General features: G+C 36.3%; 1 protein-coding gene across 4 annotated transcripts in view; it reads left to right on the forward strand.

Annotated features, from left to right (window-relative positions):
- The window catches only part of GCC2 (GRIP and coiled-coil domain containing 2), a 60,351-nt gene that overhangs the window by 32,243 nt on the left and 5,965 nt on the right, over positions 1-22,143 (forward strand). For all 4 annotated transcript variants that reach the window (XM_032263003.1, XM_032263006.1, XM_032263004.1 and 1 more), the window contains 13 exons: positions 2,956-3,075; positions 3,539-3,703; positions 4,041-4,145; positions 5,318-5,480; positions 5,947-6,047; positions 6,139-6,216; positions 6,826-6,963; positions 8,031-8,152; positions 10,159-10,335; positions 13,158-13,375; positions 15,562-15,756; positions 17,251-17,390; positions 19,021-19,222. In XM_032263003.1, coding sequence (XP_032118894.1) covers positions 2,956-3,075; positions 3,539-3,703; positions 4,041-4,145; positions 5,318-5,480; positions 5,947-6,047; positions 6,139-6,216; positions 6,826-6,963; positions 8,031-8,152; positions 10,159-10,335; positions 13,158-13,375; positions 15,562-15,756; positions 17,251-17,390; positions 19,021-19,222 — 1,924 coding nt within the window. The remainder of the gene's footprint in view (positions 1-2,955; positions 3,076-3,538; positions 3,704-4,040; positions 4,146-5,317; positions 5,481-5,946; positions 6,048-6,138; positions 6,217-6,825; positions 6,964-8,030; positions 8,153-10,158; positions 10,336-13,157; positions 13,376-15,561; positions 15,757-17,250; positions 17,391-19,020; positions 19,223-22,143) is intronic.

Raw genomic sequence — 22,143 nt, forward strand, 5'->3', positions numbered from 1 at the left:
GCAATTGGAATCAGAATGAGTAAAAATGAAGAAGGCCAGATAGAGACTAAGAGGACAAATATCTCTGATTTTTAGATGAGCTTACCCAAATACAAAACTAGCACAGAGTCTTCTTTCTGTGGAAAAGACAAGGCCCTAGTGATACTTCAACCCTGTATTCATGTGTGCCAGAAGTAGCAGACTCAGATAAATAAACATAGAAAAACAAAAATGTAAGCCATATTCTAGATTCCTAAGTCCTGTCTTCTGCCACTGAAATCACTAAATGAACAGACTATAAAATCAAAATTTCTGATTTTAACAGTTAGCCACCAGTTAAGCCAAATAATTGACCATGTGTAAATCAAAATTAGAAACAAAAGTACATTAGTCAAGGATCAGATCTGGCAAGCAAGAGCCAGGCATGGTGGCTCATGCCTGTTATCCTAACACTTTGGAAGATTGCCTGAGCTCAGAAGTCGAGACCAGCCTTGGCAATGTGACAAAACCCTGTCTGTACTGAAAATACAAATATTAACTGGCCGTGGTGGCACACACCTGTAGTCCCAGCTACTTGGGAGGCTGAGGGAGGAGAATCACTTGAACCCAGGAGACAGAGGTTACAGTGACCTGAGGTCACTCCACTTCAGCCTGGGCAATAGAACAAGATCCTGTCTCAAAAAAAGATTTGGCAAGCATGATCCAAAAGAGCGTAGCCCTGGCGCAGTGTCTCACACCTGTAATACCAGCACTTTGGGAGGCTGAGGCGAGTGGATCACCTAAGATCAGTTCAAAATCATCCTGGCCAATCTGGTGAAACCCAGTCTCTACTAAAAATACAGAAATTAGCTGGGCGTTTTGGCACATGCCTGTAATCCCAGCTATACCTGGGAGGCTGAGGCAGGAGAATCATGAACCTGGGAGGCAGAGGCTGCAGTGAGCCAAGATTGCACCACTGCACTCCAGCCTAGGTGACACAGCAAGACTCGGTCTCAAAACAAACAAACAAAAAAACACCAGAGAAGCCTCCAGAGATTAGCCAAGGACATGAGAGGTCCAAGTCCAGAGGAAGGCCACTGACAGGCTTCACAGTCCTCTTGGTTAATGTGTTTCTCTTATTTATGCATAGTATCTCAGTGGAACTCCCAAAAATAAACTTTGCAAGAAAACATAAACATTGTACTAGCAACAAAAGCACAATCAGATACCACCTCACATCAGTCAGAATGGCTACTATTAAGAAGTCAAAAAATTATAGGTGCTGGCGAGGTTTCAGAGAAAAAGCAACACTTACACACTTTTGGTGGGAGTGTAAATTAGTTCAGCCATTGTGGAAAACAGTGTGGCAATTCCTCGAAGCCCTAAAAACAGAAATACCATTCAACCCAGCAATCCTGTTACTGGGTGTATACCCAAAGGAATATAAGTCATTCTGTCATAAAGACACATGTATGTTTACTACAGCATTGTTCATGATAGCAAAGACGCAGAATCAACCTAAAGGCCCATCAGTGGTAGACTGGATAAAGAAAATTGGCATATATATCACTGCGGAATACTACACAGCCATAAAAAAACAATGAGAATTGTGTCCTTTGCAAGGATATCGATGAAGCTGGAAGCTACTATCCTTAGCAAGCTAATGCAAGAACAGAAAACCAAGTACTACATATTCTCACTTATAAGTGGGAGCTAAATGATGAGACCACATGGACACATAAAGAGGAACAACAGACACTGGTGCCCATCAGGGGTAGAAGGGTAGGAGGAGGGAGAGGATCAGGAAAAATAACTAATGAGTACTAGGCTTAATACTTGGATTATGAAATAATCTGTACAGCAAACCCCTGTGACACAAGTTTGCCTATATAAAACTGCACATGTACCCCTGAACTTAAGACTTTTTTAAAAAAACACTATTTTGCTAGTAATTTTATGTGCACCTTTATGGGAAGAACAGTGAGAAGTTTTCCAGAAACAAAGTCAAAAACAGAATTTATAAGGGAGAAGAGAAAAACATAAAAAATTACATACAGTCTTGAAACTGAATCTCATTTACATGTTTTGGTGGATAACCTGATTAGCTTGTGTGTGGCAAAAAAAAGTCTGGTCATTCTGTCCTTGAGTAGGCCAACTAGGAATATCAAAGAAAATTCAGTTGGCAGCTGGACGCAGTGGCTCATACCTGTAATCCCAGCACTTTGGGAGGCCAAGGAGGGCGGATCATGAGGTCAGGAGGCAAGGGCAGCCTGGCCAACATGGTGAAAACCCGTCTACTGAAAATATAAAAATTGGCCGGGCATGGTGGCAGGCACCTGTAATCCTAGCTACTCAAGAGGCTGAGGCAGGAGAATCGCTGGAACCCGGGAGGCGGAGGCTGCAGTGAGTTCAGATTGCACCACTACACTCCAGCCTGGGTGACAGACCAAGACTCAATCTTGAAAAAAAAGAAAAAAAAAGAAAAAATTCAGTTGGCTTTAGATTCTTCAGGGAATATTGAAAGTGTCACCGCAGAGTGTGAGAGAGACTAAATCTATGAATGTCTTCCAGTGTTCTTTTGTTAACACCTTTACCTTATATTAGACCAGTCCTGGAATATTTCTCTCATCAGAATTCTTCAGGTGGAGTTAGGTGTCCAGGTGAAACTTTTTATCCTCCATCCTTAAATTGTGTTTACATTTCAGAAGTTCATTTTTGTTAATGAGTAGAATATTTAACCTTGGAGCTACTATATTGGGTGTATTTAAATTTTTTGTCTCCTTTCATGTATTTCCACCACCCTGCAATACCAAAAGTTATCCAAAATGTGCTAAATTTATTACCTAATGCCAGCTAGGTATTCTGTGAAGTGTTCGAGTTGGGTAAATATTTTAAGCATCTAGAATGGACTCATGAATCTTAAGATGCCTTGATTACAAAGTCTGATCTGTTGAATGCATAATAACGTACCAAAGTTAAATCCTTCTTTTATTGAAGAATCTTTTATTAGAATATGATAAGCAGTCAGAGCAACTGGATGTGGAAAAAGAACGTGCTAATAATTTTGAGCATCATATTGAAGATCTTACAAGACAATTAAGAAATTCAACTTTGCAGGTAATTTTTGAATAAATTCAAAAGTGAAAACTATAGCAGGTATATTTGAATCTGAATACTTTTGCATAAAAATTATGTGTAGTCAGAAACAGAATTTATTCCCCCTCCCTTTACCTTCCTCCCCACTTAATGAGAGAAGAATAAGATAAAACAGATAGCAGCTATCTTATCTTGCTAATTATTCTAATCTCTGTTCTTTAGGGGGTTGTTTGTTTAGGTGTTTGTTTGTTTTCCATTTCTGCTCTTTGCTCTGCCAGTGCATCTGGTCTCTTGTAAAGTTTACCATATTAGTATTGCAATGAAAGTTTTTAAAACTTACTCTTAATTTAACATTCTGTAGCATGGACTTTGAAATATTCATTTTTCATATTATGCCAATATTATCATTAATGTACCTGTTCATTCTTCCTCTGCTGTATATATTTTCTGCATGTTTATAGTAATGAATCATTTGTCATTTCAGTGTGAAAAATTAAATTCTGATAATGAAGATCTCCTGGCTCGTATTGAGACACTGCAGTCTAATGCCAAGTTACTAGAAGTACAGATTTTAGAAGTCCAGAGAGCCAAAGCAATGGTAGACAAAGAATTAGAAGCTGAAAAACTTCAGAAAGAACAGAAGATAAAGGTAAAAGCAATCCTGTGAGATTCACATACATACATATATTTTTATATATATATATATATGTATATATATATGATGCATTTACCAAAATATTATCTAAATGAAGGGAAGACTTACTAAAGAGTAGCATTTATGAATATAGCAGAGCTTATTAATTCCTTAATAAATACCAACCAAAAATTTGAGAATCCATGCTGTGATTTGGGGGTGTATGTTTTTTAAACATTGAAATAAACCAACCTTTTTATATTTTAGTGTGTCCGATTTATTTTAAAGCCCCTTACAAATACCTTTTTAATGTTGGTTGGGTTGTGTGATTTGTTTTTATTTTTAATTTCAGGAACATGCCACTGCTGTAAATGAACTTGAAGAACTTCAGGTACAACTTCAAAAGGAAAAGAAACAGCTTCAGAAAACCATGCAAGAATTAGAGCTGGTTAAAAAGGTAAAGTAAAACACTAGGTTCAAAAGTGATACCAATATTCACTTTGTTTTGTTTGAAACGATGTCGCTCTGTGGCCCAGGCTGGATGCAGTGGTGTGATCTTGGCTCTCTGCAACCTCCGCTTCCTGGGTTCAAGCCATTCTCATGCCTCAGCCTCCTGAGTAGCTGAGATTCCAGGCATGCCCCACCACGCCTGGCTAATTTTTTGTATTCTTAGTGGAGATGGGGTTTCACCATTCTGGTCAGGCTCATCTGGAACTCCTGATCTCAAATGATCTGCTCACCTTGGCCTCCCAAAGTGTTGGAATTGGATCTGAGGGTGATCTGGCTGTGACATATGTCACCCCAGTGATCACCAGGGTTGATTCGGCTGATCTGGCTGGTTAGGTGGGTGTCCCCTTCCTCCCTCACCACTCCATGTGCGTCCCTCCCAGAGCTGCTCAGTCAGTCAAAGAGGACGACCATCCCCAACAGAGGAGGACTGGTCTTTGGTTAAGGGTATATGAATAGCTGTGCTCCCCTGCTAGAACTGACAAACAAGTTCTCAAGATCCAAAGTGTTGGGATTACAGGTGGGAGAGCCACCGCACCCAGCCTGCATTGTTAAACTATTCTATATGTGTTGAAAAATATTTTAGAATATTACTTTTGGTACTAAAATAATGCTTTATAAATTGCTTGCTCAAAAAATTGAAAATTTAACTTCTCTACCAGTCCTTTCAAAAGAATCTAGGGTTATAAGATTTGGTTTGACATTTCATTTTGTATATATGATTATTGTACAATAGATTAAGATATAATTAATGTCAAAGCTTGAAGTTTGTATTAAAACTTTGGCTGACTTTACTCCTTCAAAGATTAGGCTAAAAAGAAATGTACCATAAGAGCCATTTGAAATATTATTATTTTATAAATAAGAGCTCCACATGATAGAACTGCCAGTTGTAGTTATAGTTATAATGAAATAAAATGAAACTAAGAAAATTAGGTTAAACTATTAGAAAATATTTTGTGAAATTAAAATCTGGAAAGTATCCAATCTATTTCTTTGTTTCAATGTAAACTATTTCAGTATTACAGGAAAGCACCTGTTTATTCCTGTGGCATCATTGTAGCAATTTTACAAATGAACTGATCTAGTATTATGTCAATCTGTTGTTTATAAAATGTGCAGGATGCCCAACAAACCACATTGATGAATATGGAAATAGCTGATTATGAACGGTTGATGAAAGAACTAAATCAAAAGTTAACTAACAAAAACAACAAGATAGACGATTTGGAGCAAGAAATAAAAATTCAAAAACAGAAACAAGAAACCTTACAAGAAGAAATAAGTGAGTTTAAAAAAATTCACTTTACCTTACAATTATTTCATCATAACAACTTTATTGGGCGGGGCATTAGTTGTTTATTTCACCAGTCTTTAACTGCCAGTGAGATGTTTAACACAGTGATGCCTGTTACTGGGGATCAGAATGGGTGTAAAACCATTTGCCATTAAGATGTTTATAGTCCACATTTATTCACTTTAACATTTCTTAAATATCTTGCTGTTTTCTGATCTGGATTAAATAAGATTGTCTATGGGTTGTAATTGTTAAAGCTGGGAGATGGGTACAGTGGAGTTTATTGTACTGTTATCACTATTTTCACATATGTTGAAATATTCCATAATAGAAATCTAAAACAGGTTTCTTTTAAAGGTAAGCCAATACAAAGAAGACATTCATCATTTGTTTATTTAAATTCACTCATAAAAATTTTTTCATCTTTTTCTGCTGAAATTATTTCTTGTACTAGCTTCATTACAGTCCTTAGTACAACAGTATGAAGAAAAAAACACCAAAATCAAGCAGTTGCTTGTGAAAACCAAAAAAGAACTGGCAGATTCAAAGCAAGCAGTACGTTATTTTTCAGTTTCATATTTTAGCACTTATTCATAGTTTATGAGTTAACATTTTTAAAAATTTAACCAAGATTCTCGTTCTGTAGGAAACTGATCACTTAATACTTCAAGCATCTTTAAAAGGTGAGCTGGAGGCAAGCCAGCAGCAAATAGAAGTCTATAAAGTAAGATTCTTTCTACTTTTTAAAGTTAAAAAAAAAATTTTTGTGTGTGTAGAAGTGAGGTACCATTTAGAGACAAGGATTTATTCTGTAAGGATATTTAGAAAGATTCCTCAACATTTTGAGGAAGTTGCAACAATAAATCAAGTCTAGCATATAACTGGAGAATATTGTTTAGCTCAAGCTAGATTATTTTCATATATTTGGAAATTTGTAATATACTATAGAATAGTGCAAAATAAGCATGTATCTGAACTTTCTGAATGATATTGCAGTCACAAAATTTATAAAATGATTTTATATGTTTGCTATTTGTATTTTTTTATATATAATGTCTTGAAGTATTTAAACATTGTACGTTAAATATTTAGTGTGGGGTTTAAAAAATTTTTTTTGATTGATGTTGGTTTAAGAAAAGATAAATTATTTTAGTGAGAAAATGTTCTTAATTGTCTCTACTTTTTGTACTTTTTCAATGATAATACATAAAAATATTTCACTAATTATGCCTTATATGTACTTATGTCTCAAACCTAAAGTTTGTGTTGTAAGGAAAACCTCTTTAGTAAAGATAACGATTTGCTATAGCTAAATTTAAAGATTTACCCCCAGATACAACTGGCTGAAATAACATCAGAGAAACACAAAATCCACGAGCACCTGAAAACCTCTGCGGAACAGCACCAGCGCACGCTAAGTGCGTACCAGCAAAGAGTGACAGCGCTGCAGGAAGAGAGCCGGGCTGCCAAGGTGTGTTCTTCAGGGAAGCCACAGCGAGCCACCAGGGTTTTATTATTGGCAAGTCCGTGGTTTACTCCAGGGCAGTGCTCTCCCTTTTTAGTATTTTGCTGTTAAAAGCACTTACTAGATTAAAACCTCGTTCAGTTAATCTGGCTCTTAACCCCAATCCCATGCCAACCCTAATCGTAACTTGGATCACTTTTTTTGCTAAAAGAAAAAACATGATGTTTTTTCCATTTCAACCTTGTTTTGCAGTTTGGTTATATAAGAAAGTCACTTATTTATAAAAGTTTTCATTATTAAAACAGTGTGACAGTTCTTTCTGAGGGCTAAATGATTATAACATTTTCATAGGATGGCTTTGGGGGGCCTACTTTCTTGTCATCAATATCCAAAACAGACACAGTGCAGTGGTTGTGTTAAATGCAGGTATTATCTAAGAAATCATGGTAACACTGTTGTGGGAATTTACAGATCACTTCAGGAAAGTGGAAGACCTAGAACTTAACATTTACCACCCTATTTTGAAAACTTAAGTTCAAATAACTTAATTCCTTGAGTTAATTTTTCTCAAATTTATAAAAGAGGGGGATATCATAAAAGGAAATCTTTATTATAAAGTCCCAAAAGCACATAGTGCCACTATAAAATGTATGGTTAGTAAATTAAGCTACCAGGATAGAAGATATGGTAGAAACAGATCTCTTATCAAAAAAAAAATTATATTATTGCAAGGCCTTTAAAAAGCATAAGGCCTCCCAACACAAAGATATGATATTTGAGGCGGTAGATACCCTAATTACCCTGATTTGCTTATTACACATTGTATGAATCCATCAAAATATCACATGTACCCCATAAATATGTACAATTATATATCAATTTAAAAAAAATTTTTTTAAGTGTAAGGCCAACAGAAGTATACTTTTTAGCAAAGTTAATCGAGAAACCAAAAAGAATGTCAGCCATTTTTCTCATTTTCGAAAACAGGTTTTCATCTCAATTTGTTAATCTCTGAAAGAAAATTGAAGGACCTTGTTACAATAGAAAATTTTTCTGTCTTTTGAATGCTGTAGGCAGAACAAGCTACTATAACCTCTGAATTCGAGAGCTACAAAGTCCGAGTTCATAATGTTCTAAAACAACAGAAAAATAAATCTGTGTCTCAGGCTGAAACTGAGGGAGCTAAACAAGAAAGGTAAAGTCTAAACCAAATATGCAGAGTTTTCCTCCCACGATGCAGGTTCTTCACCAAGTAGATTGAAAATCCTATTAAGATTTTTTTTTTTTTCTTTGAGACAGTTTTGCTCTTGTTGCCTAGGCTGGAGTCTAGTGGCGCAATCTCGGCTCACTGCCACCTCTTTCTCCTGGGTTCAATATATTCTCCTGCTTTAGCCTCCTGAGTAGCGGGGATTACAGCTGCACACCACCACACCCAGCTAATTTTCATATTTTTAGTAGAGATGGGGTTTCACCATATTGGCCGGGCTGGTCTCAAACTCTTGACCTCAGATGATCCACCTGCCTTGGCCTCCCAGAGTGCTGGGATTACAGGCATGAGCCACCACACCCAGCTTAAAATTCTATTATGATTTTTAACTGTGAAATTATGTATATTGTTACCAAGGAGAATAGAATGTCTTGGCTTCACTGAACTTCATTAAAAAAGGACACTGTTGCAGACTCTAAAATTAGATGTTAAAGTGCACAGTGAAGCCAGGATGTGAGATAATAAGCTAACAGTTCAGTTTTGTCTTAATAAGATCTTGTCATAATAGAAATACGGGCATTAAAATTACATTATGATTTGTTTTACCAATTTTGAAAATTTAGAGAAGTAAAATAATAAAAATGCTGTGTATACTTATCTGCTATTAATTAGGTTAAACAGAAGTTGCTTTAAAATATTTTACTTATTTTAAAAAATTTTAAATTTAGTACTGAATTTTGGTCTAGATTTCTTGTTTATGACCATTTCAGTTCTATTTGAATGGTATATTGTTTATGCTGCTTTAATATTAACATACAGATCCCATTTGTACTGGGTGTGAGAGAGAGAGGGCATTTCATGGCATCTATGTTTAGTCTCTGAGTAGCAGTTCAGTATTCAAAGCAGTTTTACATCTGGCTCTTACTATTCTAAACAAGACTAATTATTCTGCAATTTTTGTATGTTTGTGTTTCTATTACTTTCATTTAGAAATCTTAAATATAGAGACTATATATTGAAACATGGTATTTTCTCTTCAGTAGCTCATTATATGAAGGGGAAATACATTTAATAAATGTAAAAATGTCACCATTTGCAAAAGCCATTTTTGACCATGCCTAAATTTTGAGTTCAAATTAGTTTAATGTAAATGTTGTGTTCCTTCTACTTTCTTATAAATGCATTTTTTAAAAAAGAAACTGATAGGGTATTGTACTCATTGTAGCAGAATTAGGATTTTAACTATTTCTACCTAGTTTTTTTTTTTTTCCAAGTCCTGAAGAAAAGACCTGCTTTTCTTAGGAATTATCTTTCACTGTAATTTGGTCTGACATACCATTCTTATAACAATTTAAGAACTGTGTGAGTGTGCTGGACGTAGTGGCTCACACCTGTAATCCTAGCACTTTGGGAATCTGAAGCTGGTGGATCATCTGAGGTAAGGAGTTCAAGACCAACCTGGCCAACATGGTGAAACCCTATCTCTACTAAAAATAAAAAATCAGTTGAACCTGGTGGTGTCTGCCTATAGTTCCAGCTACTCAAGAGGCTGAGGCAGGAGAATTGCTTGAACCTGGGAGGCAGAGGTTGCAGTGAGCCAAGATTGTGCCACTGCACTCCAGTCTGGACAACAGAGCCAGACTCCATCTCAAAAAAAAAGGTTTGAGGTGAGGTGTTTTGTTTGTTTTTTAACTGACATAGTTCTGTAACATAAAATAGGCTATTTTGATGCCACTTAATGCTCTATTTGAATATGAAATTCTAAATTTTGGAGAAATTTTGTGTAAATCTATAATGCCTAAGATTTAAAATCTGGCTATAATATCTTTTGTGCTACATTTAATCCTAGTCGTGAATTCTTATGAATATTACATTTCCTTTAGAATCATTCAGGAGTATAGCACTGAAAGATTAAATGGTTAAACTATATTTAAAACCACATAATCAGATTCACCTTTTTCAAAAATTTTTAAAACTGTGTATTTTTGTTTTAGGGAACATCTGGAAATGCTGATTGACCAACTAAAAATCAAACTGCAAGATAGCCAAAATAACTTACAGATTAATGTATCTGAACTTCAAACATTACAGTCTGAACATGATACACTGCTAGAAAGGCACAACAAGATGCTGCAGGAAACTGTGTCCAAAGAGGCAGAACTTCGGGAAAAGTAAGATTGTTAGCAGCTCTAACACTGTGCCAGACAACAATGTATTTCTTTGTTGAAACTTCTAATATGTTGCTCCTTGAGATAAATGCAGATTAGAAAATAAAAAAACATTTCTAAAGGCTTGGTAACTTTGCTTTATCTACCTTAGAGCTTCACCTTTTGCATTGCTTTTGTATTTTGCATTTTTAAGAACAATTAATGTTTGTCTGCTCATCCAATATTCTCCCTCTCCTATAGCCTTCTTGGCTAGGATGTTTCTCTAAAAAAAACAAAAACATACTACTTACCAACCCAGGTGTTAAATCATAAGCATTTTTTTTTCTAGAAGGAAACATCGAAATTGCTGCTAACTGAAAAAGAAAATGCATCTTATCTGCAATTCTGTCTTCAACTTGTCGTATTTTGTTCATCTCTATAATACTTTTATGTTAGGAGTACTGGCAAAGCAAGAAATTTTCAACTCCTGTTGGGCTGAGGAAAAGAATTCTTCATTGAGCATCTTTTATCAAGGGTGTTAAGATACTTTTTTTTTTTTTTTTTTTTCTGAGACGGAGTTTCGCTCTTGTTACCCAGGCTGGAGTGCAATGGCGCGATCTCGGCTCACCGCAACCTCCGCCTCCTGGGTTCAGGCAATTCTCCTGCCTCAGCCTCCTGAGTAGCTGGGATTACAGGCACGCACCACCATTCCCAGCTAATTTTTTTTTGTATTTTTAGTAGAGACGGGGTTTCACCATGTTGACCAGGATGGTCTCGATCTCTTGACCTCGTGATCCACCCGCCTCGGCCTCCCAAAGTGCTGGGATTACAGGCTTGAGCCACCGCGCCCGGCCCTAAGATACTTTTATCACAGATTTCCTTACGTAATATATATCTAATCTTATACTAATCTGAAAAGTGAAAGCACTTAGCTTTTTGTGACTTCTGTCTGTTAACAGTGTAATTTGCATGTTAATCACATAAGCCAAAAGTTTCAGGGAAGATATGCCAGTTTTCTAACTGCCTATCACCACAGTTTACAATGAGAGTATCTTACATATGGTGATGTTTGCTTGATATTCTCCAACACTAATTCTTTAGGAAAGTTATTGCAAACTACATTGCTAATACAAATAAAGTACAGTTGATTTTTCTAAAGTAATTCAATCTTTCAGTAAGTGTTTTTTGAGCACCTACTATGTGCCAGTCACTTTTCATAGCATTTTAAGTTATCTTTAGGACTCTTTCTGCTTCTTTAGAAATATTAAAAACTAATGATATATTGTTACTGTCTGTGCCCAAGTATGAAGAAATAGCCTTCTCTTTATATAGTCTCCGCTTTTAAAAATATGTTAATATTCATACTTTAGATTGTGAAAATGGCTCCAGAGGAATGTGATAATTAGGCTAACTAGTTAATATCTGTATTTCCAAAGAGACTACAGTTAATATAAACACCTCATTAGCAACTGAGACAGAACAGTAAATTTCTATCAGCACAGTCATTCTGATTCCAGATGGGGGGTTTAATTAAGCATTTAGCTTTGAAGTAGGTAAATTCAGAAATGTCAGTGATACTGCCTGAAAACCAGATACTTTACCCTCATCTAATTTTTATCCTGCTTAGACTATTTTTGTGACTACCAGTGGTTCTTCCTTTAGTTTCTTGGTGGATACTGTTTGAACAAAATGCTTGCACAGAAATATTTGTATATATTTCTAGACTCATTAATCAATATGAACTTAGTAATTAAGATTTCTTTTCTAAAACATGGTATTTTTATTGCATTTCTCCCTTCTGCCGCTAAACCCTGTTTTAAACCTTATATAGTGTGCATATGTGTAGCAAGTAGGAAAAAATCTCTTGGAAAAGTACAGGCTAAACTGTTAACAAGGTTTATCTACCTGTGGAATTGGGATTTTATCCTGCCAGGCATGAGAATAATTAATGAGGGGCTTTTACTTTTTTTTCTCATGGCTTTTGTATTTTTTTTAATTTTTATGAGAGAATTCTGTGGATCCCTGGTTGTTGTTGTTGTTTAACCAAAGCCAAACATATAAAACATGAAAACTACAAGTAAACCATTAAAAGTGATGGTTCCCAAATTGTAGGCCCACTGGTTAGTTTCAGGCTGAGTACGTAAAAATCACATTGAAAACTGCTAAAAGTAGGGAATTCCTATCACTACTGGAGATCCTGAGTTAGTGGGTTTAAATGAAAACTAGATGTCTCTGTTTTTTGACAAGGTACTCCAGTGATTCTCATGTGCAGTGAAATTTGAAACAGCTAGAGTAAACCAAGTCTGTTTGTGGTTCAGTTACTTTACTCAAAAATGGATACTTTCCTCTAAAGTTTTCTGAGTAAATCAAGAGTGGTTTGTTTTTTTTTCCTGTTTTTTTGTTTTGTTTTGGTTTGGTTGTTTGTTTTCAAGGCAGTAGAGAAAAGGGACGTTAATCTTATTTATTTGAGCTACCACATACAATGACATGAAGAAGTGGACTAATTAAAAGTATAATTTTTTATGCCCTAAATATAGTCCTATTTTCTGATGAACAATGAAAGAAGTTCCTAGTCTGGACAACACAACACAGTTTCTCAACTGGGTTTCTCAACTGGGGTCCTTCATCTGAAATGTGGAACATAGATGATTTGAACTACATGACAGCCAGTGTCAGTTCTTATCAAGTTATTACACAACAAGTACAGTATAGGTAGGTAGGAGAGAAGTTAATTTATACATTCAATAGAGGACTTAGACCTAATTCTCTTGCAGAACCCAGTCGAGAAAGGCTAAGTCAGCATATAAAGTTGAGAGATCTTCTGTGAACTGTTTCTCACCTTTCAGGTTGTGTTCAGTACAATCAGAGAACATGATGATGAAGTCTGAACATGCACAGACTGTGAGTCAGCTAACATCCCAGAACGAGATCCTTCGAAATAGCTTCCGAGATCAAGTGCGACATTTGCAGGAAGAGCACAGAAAGACAATGGAGACATTACAGCAGCAGCTCTCCAAGGTGGAAGCACAGCTCTTCCAGCTTAAGAATGAACCGACCACAAGAAGTATGTATATGCCCATGGAAATATTAGTTCTTCATATTTTCACATATTTATGTCTCTTAAATACATACTTTACAAATTCATAAAAAAAGGAGAAAATTTACTAGGTGACACCAGTGTCAATTCTGTGATGAATGAATTTTGGATTTGCTTACTAGGAAGATATTTGAACCATCTGAATCCTTCCTTCTTGATTATACTTCTATATAACTTCTTAGAATACTGACTTTGATGTATTTCGTACCCTCAATGGAAAGTAGTATTTCTTTTTCTCTGACTTAAACATACTCTGTCAGTCTCATGACATGTCTTAATTCTAGTATTCACCAGGTTAGTTTGATGCTCTCCATTGTTAGTCATCAAATATGTCCGTTTTTTAAATAGAAACATTAGAGGTGGAGCAAGGAGCTTAGAAACACTGAGGTGGTACTGAATGTATTGAATTGCTTGGCCAATACAGCTTCTTTACTTTCACATTTACAACTAGTTGGAGTTTTAGTTCAGCCACACCCAGTATCTTTCATTCCGCTTTCAGGAAGAGATGGAAACGTAGCAGCCATGATGCTGCTGTGTTTTAGTAGCAAGTTGATGGTGTTTAGGTTTTCCATGGGAAATACTCTCCCTGGAGTATTGGCAGCTATGGGTCACTTGTTGGGGTCAAAAAGCAACTTCAGGAGAATTTAACACATGCTAAAGAATCAACAAAGGAAGTAATCAGCCGGGGCAAAGGTCACACAAGAAATTGTAATCTAGGAATCAGCAGTGAAATAAGCATTCAGCTTTTCAGAAACCCAGGAAAATGCTTCAGAAAGGATAGTCAGGACTAAGGAAACTTAATGAAATGCAAAATAAATGAAATCTGAAGTTTAAAAATCTAGTTTATGGCTGGGCGTGGTGGCTCACGCCTGTAATCCCAGCACCTTGGGAGGCCGAGGCGGGTGGATCACAAGGTCAGGAGATTGAGACCATCCTGGACAACATGGTGAAACCCTGTCTTTACTAAAAAATACAAAAAATTAGCTGGGTATGGTGGCGTGTGTCTGTAGTCCCACCTACTCGAGAGGCTGAGGCAGGAGAATTGCTTGAACCCCAGAGGCGGAGGTTGCAGTGAGCCAAGATCGCACCACTGCACTCCAGCGCCTGGTGACAGAACAAGACTCTGTCTCAAAAAAAAAAAAAAAAAAAAATCTAGTTTACAATTCTGGTTTCTAACTCAGCTATGAGACCTTGGGCAATGTATTAAATTTCTCTGAACTTCAGATTTTTGTGGATCAATAAACTAATACATGTCAAAAGGCCTTATAAACTACTGTTTAGACTGGGCATGGTGGCTTACACTTGTAATCTCAGCACTCTGGCAGGCCAAGGTGGGTAGATCACATGAGGCCAGGAGTTTGAGACCAGTCTGGCAATATGGTAAAACCCCATCTCTACTAAAAATACAAAAATTAGCTGGGCAGGATGGCATATACCTGTAGTCTTAGCTACTTGGGAGGCTGAAGTGTAAGGATGGCTTGAGCCTGGGATGCAGAGGTTACAGTGAGCTGAGATTGTGCCACTGCATTCCAGCCTGTGTGACAGAGTGACACCCTGCCTCAGGAAAAAAAAAAAAGAAAACTTTACACTTCATCAGCAAACAGGAAAGCCTTGCCAGACCATGTAATTGATTGGTTCCATGCTCTGGATTCTGGGCTCTTATTGTATGAACACTGTAGGTGTGAGCAGCAACAATTAAGAAGCCACAGAGATAAAGGTATAAGGGCAGTCATCGAGGATGTCTGCCAAGCAGATTTCAGCAAGTGTGTGGTTTCAAGAAGTATGCAACAATCTGAAATACCTAATTCCAAAAAATTGCTAGAATCTAGTTTTTAAATTTTGACCAGCATTTAGCACAGTTTGGCCCTTTACTCTAAATTAATAAAAAAAAAAAAAAAGTAGTATCATGAGCTACGTTATCTATCTTACCTAGTAGCCATTTATAGCGTCTGCTAAAATGACTAATGTAGTTAAAAGTTTGATAACTAAATTTTAAGAAATGTTTTAGCAATTCTTCATACCCCTTTCACTTGTCTTCTAGTTACTTAATTTCTCTCCCATTTGATATTTTCATTTTATTTTGTATCTCTGTTAATTCTGAATCAATAGATTTTGAACAATTTCACACTTAACCTTTAAAAAAAATCTAATAGGTCCAGTTTCCTCCCAACAATCTTTGAAGAACCTTCGAGAAAGGAGAAACACAGACCTCCCACTTCTAGACATGCACACTGTAACCCGGGAAGAGGGAGAAGGCATGGAGACAACTGATACTGAGTCTGTGTCTTCCGCCAGCACATACACACAGTCTTTAGAGCAGCTGCTTAATTCTTCCGAAACTAAACTTGGTATGTTACTCTGTCTAAATATGCTTTCTTACTTAATTTCACTGTCTTATTTAATTACTATTATTCTAGGTTACATATGCTTTTTTGGACTACTCTAATAAAATTTCTTTCAGTATTCCACTACCTGTTTGTATTAGGGTTCTCTAGAGGGACAGAACTAATTGGTTGGATGGATGGATGGATGGATGGATGGATGGATGGATGGATGGATGGATAGATGGCTGTTTTTTAGTATTAACTTACTGATCACAAGGTCCCACAATAGGCCGTCTACAGGCTAAGGAGCAACGAGAGCCAGCCCAAGTTCCAAAACTAAAGAACTAAGAGTCTGTGTTCGAGGGCAGGAAGCATCCAGCACAGGAGAAAGATGTAGGCAGGGAGGCTAGGCCAGGTTGCCTTTTCATGTTTTTCTGCCTGCTTTATATTTGCTGACAGCTTATTAAATGGTACCCATCAGATTAAGGGTGGGTCTGCTTTTCCCGGCCCACTGACTCAAATGTTAATCTCCTTTGGCAACACCCTCACAGACACACTCAGGATCAATACTTTGCATCCTTCAATCCAGTCAAGTTGACACTCAGTATTAACCATCACATTGGTCAAATGGAAAAATAATGAAACAAATCTTTTCAAAATAAAATGCTAGCTCTTGCCCTAGGCTTGAACCGTAAATAAATAGTAGGAAGTTTATAGCCACAAATAGCTGGTGAGTGTTAGAAAGCAGGATAAACTATCCTCTCACCCTTCCAGGAAACTGACAGTTTCCATTTATTCCTCTTGATGAAGTAATACTAAATTTTTGTAATGATGTTTTGGTATATTTTATTTTCACTTTTAATCAATATTAATGTTCATAATTCAAGGGGAATCTGTTTGTCATCTTCCTGAAGCTTCAGGATCACCTGGAGTATGGGTCATTTGTCTTCATGGTCACTGACGATGTGGGGTAGTAACTGCAAGTCATGATTCCTTCAGGCAAAGTTAATAGTGGTGACTTGGAGGCATCATGATAGAGCAGTACCAGACTCCAGAAGCAGATTTGACTTTGTGATCTTTTTTACCTGTCAGCTGTGAGCCTGTTTCATCGTCTATAAAGTTTGAATAATAGAAGATTTTTATGAGGGTCCATGATATGTGATCAGTAAATGTTAATGCTTCCCTCATTTATAAGTGAAATGGCAAAGGCCTTGAAATATTAATGGATATGAAGTCGATATGTAGTGAAACTGTCTACAAACACAGTTCTGACAAATTTCAGAACTGGGACTCACAGGGCTTATATTCAGTTAGATTACATGCTTTCCAACAGAGATACTTTTTTATTTGTGTCACCTACAACATGTAATCTGTTTATTGAGGTACGTTGAATAGATGAATGGCAAAGAAAGCAGACTACAAAATATCACAGAGTAAAATATTGATATTTAGATGTTTTCTTATTTAGAATCTTCATAATCTGTGATTTTGAAAATTAATTCTTGGAACATCTTGCAGAGCCTCCATTATGGCATGCTGAATTTACCAAAGAGGAATTGGTTCAGAAGCTCAGTTCCACCACAAAAAGTGCAGACCACTTAAACGGCCTGCTTCGGGAAACGGAAGCAACCAATGCAGTCCTTATGGAGCAAATTAAGGTAAGATCAGAAAACCTGGCCACCATGAAAATTGCAGTTTGGTTTTCTTGACCCTCTGTACACATGCACCCAAGTTTAATAATCCACATTGCAGATGCATCCATAACGTCTTGATTCTTTATATTAGATTCCTGATGGTGAGAAATATTGCTTTTATACCTATTACACAAAGATTATTTCTTAACTCCTACCTTTTCTAAGAAACCATAATAGATTTAGAAGCTAGAGAGATGTTCAAAAGTCATTTGTTCCATCTATGCTTAAATAAAACTTAAATGGGCATGGGTCTTTGAATTCTAAAGATAAACAGTGAATTCAAATCATTTAGCTGATATTTATGGCACTAAACTACTAAACAGTTTTCAGGTGGGATGGCAAAGTGGCAGTGGAAGTTTTTCCTATTTAAAATAGACACCAGAAACATCTAGGAATGTTGCAGAGCAGTTAAGGATTACTCAAATGATATATTTCCACCCTGGCTCACTGATAAATCACTGCTCAGAATATAGTCATACTACTTATTGAGGAGTTCTCATGACCCAGGCCCTGGGCTTTGCATATATTATTTAATCTCATAATCACTGGTTGAGAGAAAAATAGAAGCTGGTAAATGATGGAACAAAATTCAGGCTCATAGCTGTCTGTAAAGTACATGCTTTTGCCTTGTACTTTGCTGCTCCGAATAGATCTGTCCTTCCACTATGCATGGCCACTAGCTGTCCTTGCCAGATTATTTTAAAGCTGATTTATTCAGTTATTTTCAGTAAATTTTAAATATCATGACATTCCACCACTAAATACTTCAATATGCATCTCTATAAAATAACATTTTCCCACTAATAAAAGCATTATCATATGTAACAAATCACTAGCCCAGTAAACCTAACTGCTTGGGGCTTTAGGAACAGGTTAGGGGCAGGGGATTAGAGGTTACAAATGTTCCTTTCAGCCCATTTTCAGAGCCCCATGCCATACTGGCTCAGTTTCTATAGACAGTAGAAGGCAGAGGGAACATCTTGGTACCAACCCATGGCTCCAGTTAGTTCTTTCTCATGGAGACTTTCCATCAGTTCCCCAGCTTTCAGCTTCAATTTCCATGATACCCTGTGCTTCTGAGGCAAGAACCCCAGTATCTACCCAGGATGTATCCTGTCCCCTTGTCAGTGACACTTGGTAAGCTGCTGGACTAACTCATTTCCACCTCTTCATCTGTTTTTCATCTTGTCAGAATTTCTTGTTGTGTCTCATCTATGTTTTCTCCTCTTATATTAGCTTGTCCTTTTCTGCTTCACCCCTCTTCCTCCTCCAATGCCAAATAGCCTAGGACAATGAAGTCATGTAGCTCAACACTTGGTCCATATGCAGCAATCCATTTTCTAGGCAAATGCAGCTTTAAAACTATCCCATAGTTGGAGTTCAGGTTTTCATGTTAAATGGATTTAGTACTATAATGTCATACACTTCTTTGAAATGCTTCAAATGCTACATATAGCTGTTGTAGTTAACTAAATTCCCTCCTTTATTGCCATGTGGAGGGGAGGGGGAAGTTTAGGGGAAGAAGAAGAAAAATGCGTGAGTTCAGTCTGCCATATTTAATCAGAAGCTCCATTTTTAACTCATTTAACACCAGCTTCTCAAAAGTGAAATAAGAAGATTGGAAAGGAATCAAGAGCGAGAGAAGTCTGCAGCTAACCTGGAATACTTGAAAAATGTCTTGCTACAGTTCATTTTCTTGAAACCAGGCAGTGAAAGAGAAAGACTTATTCCTGTTATAAATACAATGTTGCAGCTCAGCCCTGAAGAAAAGGGAAAACTTGCTGCAATTGCTCAAGGTAGGTAAAAGGAAAGTCTTAGAGCTTCTGACTTAAACTAAGCAGCCTTGTGGTTGAGAATTTGTATGTGTAACTTTTAAATTTTGTTCATTTGGATTGGGCCTATCAATGAAAAGCTGACTTTTTAACATCTTAAGGCAACTATGGTACATTTATATAATTTTAAAATACAATACAGTGTTTAGCTTGACCTTCTGGCTCTTTGAAAATTGGATTTGTATCCTGGTGTTGAGTTCTAGTGTTCAGTTGAATGTGGTTTTGTTTTAAATTCTACTTTTTAAAAAAAATGTATTGGCTTGTTCCTTTTCTCCTTCACCCCTCTTCCTTCCAACCCCAAATAGCCTAAGGCAGTGGAGTCAGATAGCCCAACACTTGGTCTGTATACAGCAATCTACTTTCTAGGCAAATGCAGCTTTAAAACAATACCATAGTTGGAGTTCAGGTTTCCAAGTCAAATGGATTTAATACTGTGGTGTCATAAATCCTTTTGAAATGCTTCACATACAGCTGCTGTAGTTAACTGAATTCAAACTGTATTTTAGGAATTATGGTTTCATTTTTTAGTTGTAAATTACTTTTGTTGACATTTTCAAGCATGCAAGAAGGACACTGTAATCTCTCTTGTAGCTGTCACCCATCTCTAACAGTTTTCAACTCATGGGCAGTCTTTTGGCACAAGTAGGAGAGTGCTAGAGACTTTAAAACAAATCCCACACATCATTTCTTTTCCTTAATGAATAATTCCTTGTTTATTGGATTTCTCTGTCACCTATACACAGTTTATGTTCATTGTTCCTGGGTTATTATGAATGTCTTTTTATAGTATCCGAAATAGGGCTCATATACTGCATTTGGTTGATGTTTCTTAAGCTTTGTTTTGTTATTTTTTATCTATAACAATTACATCTACATTTTAATGTGCCACTTATTGAAGAAACTGGTCATTTATGCTATTGCAGTCCTATATTCTGGTTTCAATCATTACAGGCTAACATTGAACTTGTTCCAGTTGCCTATAGAAAAATCCGGTTGCAATTGGGTGGGATGGGGAACACAGTGCATCATTGTGTGCTTTACAAGACATCAGAAGGCCCATAATGGCTGGACATCTTACTTTCGACTGATTGACCTTATCTAGTTGGTGCTCTTTAACATGCTCTCCTGTCCCCTATAAAATTTAATAACTAAGCTGATAGAATCATCCTCAAAATTGAGCAGGTGTCTGAATCATCTGGTATACTTATTAAAATTCTGTTTGCTGGACCCCAGTTTCTGACCCAAGATTTTGCATTTTTAAAAATTTAATGCTGATACTTCTGGTCTGGGGCCCATACCTGATCTAGAGGCCTGATACGATTCAGGCTTAATTTTTTTACACACGTACTTCATGAGTAGTATTGATAGTATTTTGAATCTATTTTTTAATAATCTTTTTAGATGAAGGAGGAATGTTCTCAATGCTGACAGTAAACTTATTTCTTCAAACTATAGTTTTCTACAGCCACAATAGTATTTTTGTCACAAAAGCCCAAATAAGAATACATAATGTATATTTTTAGTAAATAGTTACTCAAATTACAAATTTGCAAATTACAGATTCACTAATTTTAATTTATTCTAATAAAGCTAAACTTAATTTTATAGTTATAAACCAGGACTTGAGAAATGTTTGTGTTTTAAAGCATAGTTTTTAATAGAACAATATTATCTCAAAATACTTAGCATGTCTAGCAGTCCTCTTTTAAAAGCTCAGCATGTTTAATGTAATAGAGATGTTGCTGACACCCAGGTGGCTCCCATAAGTTGAGGGTCCATTGATTAGAAGTTCTAAAAGAGACTAACCTAAGGAATACCAATAACAGATATTTTCAAAGAAGTTCATAGAGGATATATACATTAGAAACCCAGAACTCTAAGATGTGCATTTGATAAGTCCTGTAAACATACAGGAAAATACTTAAATTTAAATTAGTTTGCCCTTTAAATATTATTTACTACTTGTCTCTTACCAATGCAAGTAAATAAAAAGACATTATAACAATCAAAAACAATGATGGTTTAGCAGCAGATTTAGATATAGAGAGAATGTAAACTGGAAGATAGTTCAGAAGAATTTACACAGAATTCAGCATGGGAGAAACAAAAAGAAGAAACAAAAGTGGGAAAAGACATAGAGGATAGAATTAAAGACATCAAACATGTTTTTATTAACTGAAGTCCTAGAAGGAGGAGAGAAAAGAACACAGATAATATATGAAGAGAATGGCTAGAAATCTTTCACAACTGTTGAGGAATATCTATTCATGGATTCAGAAACCATTAAAATCTCTAGTAGTATTTAAAAAAGAAGAAATTTACTTCTAGTCACATAAAAGTAAAACGGCCCCTAATAAACAAGACAGAGAGAAATCTCAAAAGTAGCCAGAGAAAGAAGACACATTGCCTCACAATAGACTTGTCAACAGCATTGGTGTAATACTATCCAATGTACTAAAAAAAAATAACTGCTAACCTTTTATGTTTTCCAAGATCTTTTCTAAAAAAAAAAAAAAAATTTCAAGAATTTGCCTTCATTGAAAATTCTCAGTGATACACTTCAGGAGAAAATGTCCTAGGTAAAAAGTCCAGGATAAGAAAGACAGACATGCAAAGGAAACTTACCACCATTTTACAGATACAGACTGTCAGCCTGACTGGTCACACCAGGGGCATTTTGTTACCAAGGCCTCGAAAATAATAACCAATACTGCATATCTAGGGTATGAGGGATGCCAGAAGAAAGGTCTGAGAGCCACTCTTCCTGGCACTGAAGGAAATAGAGCCCATCAGAGCAAACAAGTACCTCTTACCTCTTTTATCTCCTTAGAGGCAAATGTTTATAATCTCTGGTTTTGTGTAAAGTTTATGACAGTATTTTTTGG

This window comes from Sapajus apella, unplaced genomic scaffold (genome assembly GCF_009761245.1).
Source record: "Sapajus apella isolate SASKATOON/1434 unplaced genomic scaffold, GSC_monkey_1.0 scaffold134, whole genome shotgun sequence".
Classification (NCBI taxonomy): Eukaryota; Metazoa; Chordata; class Mammalia; order Primates; family Cebidae; genus Sapajus; species Sapajus apella.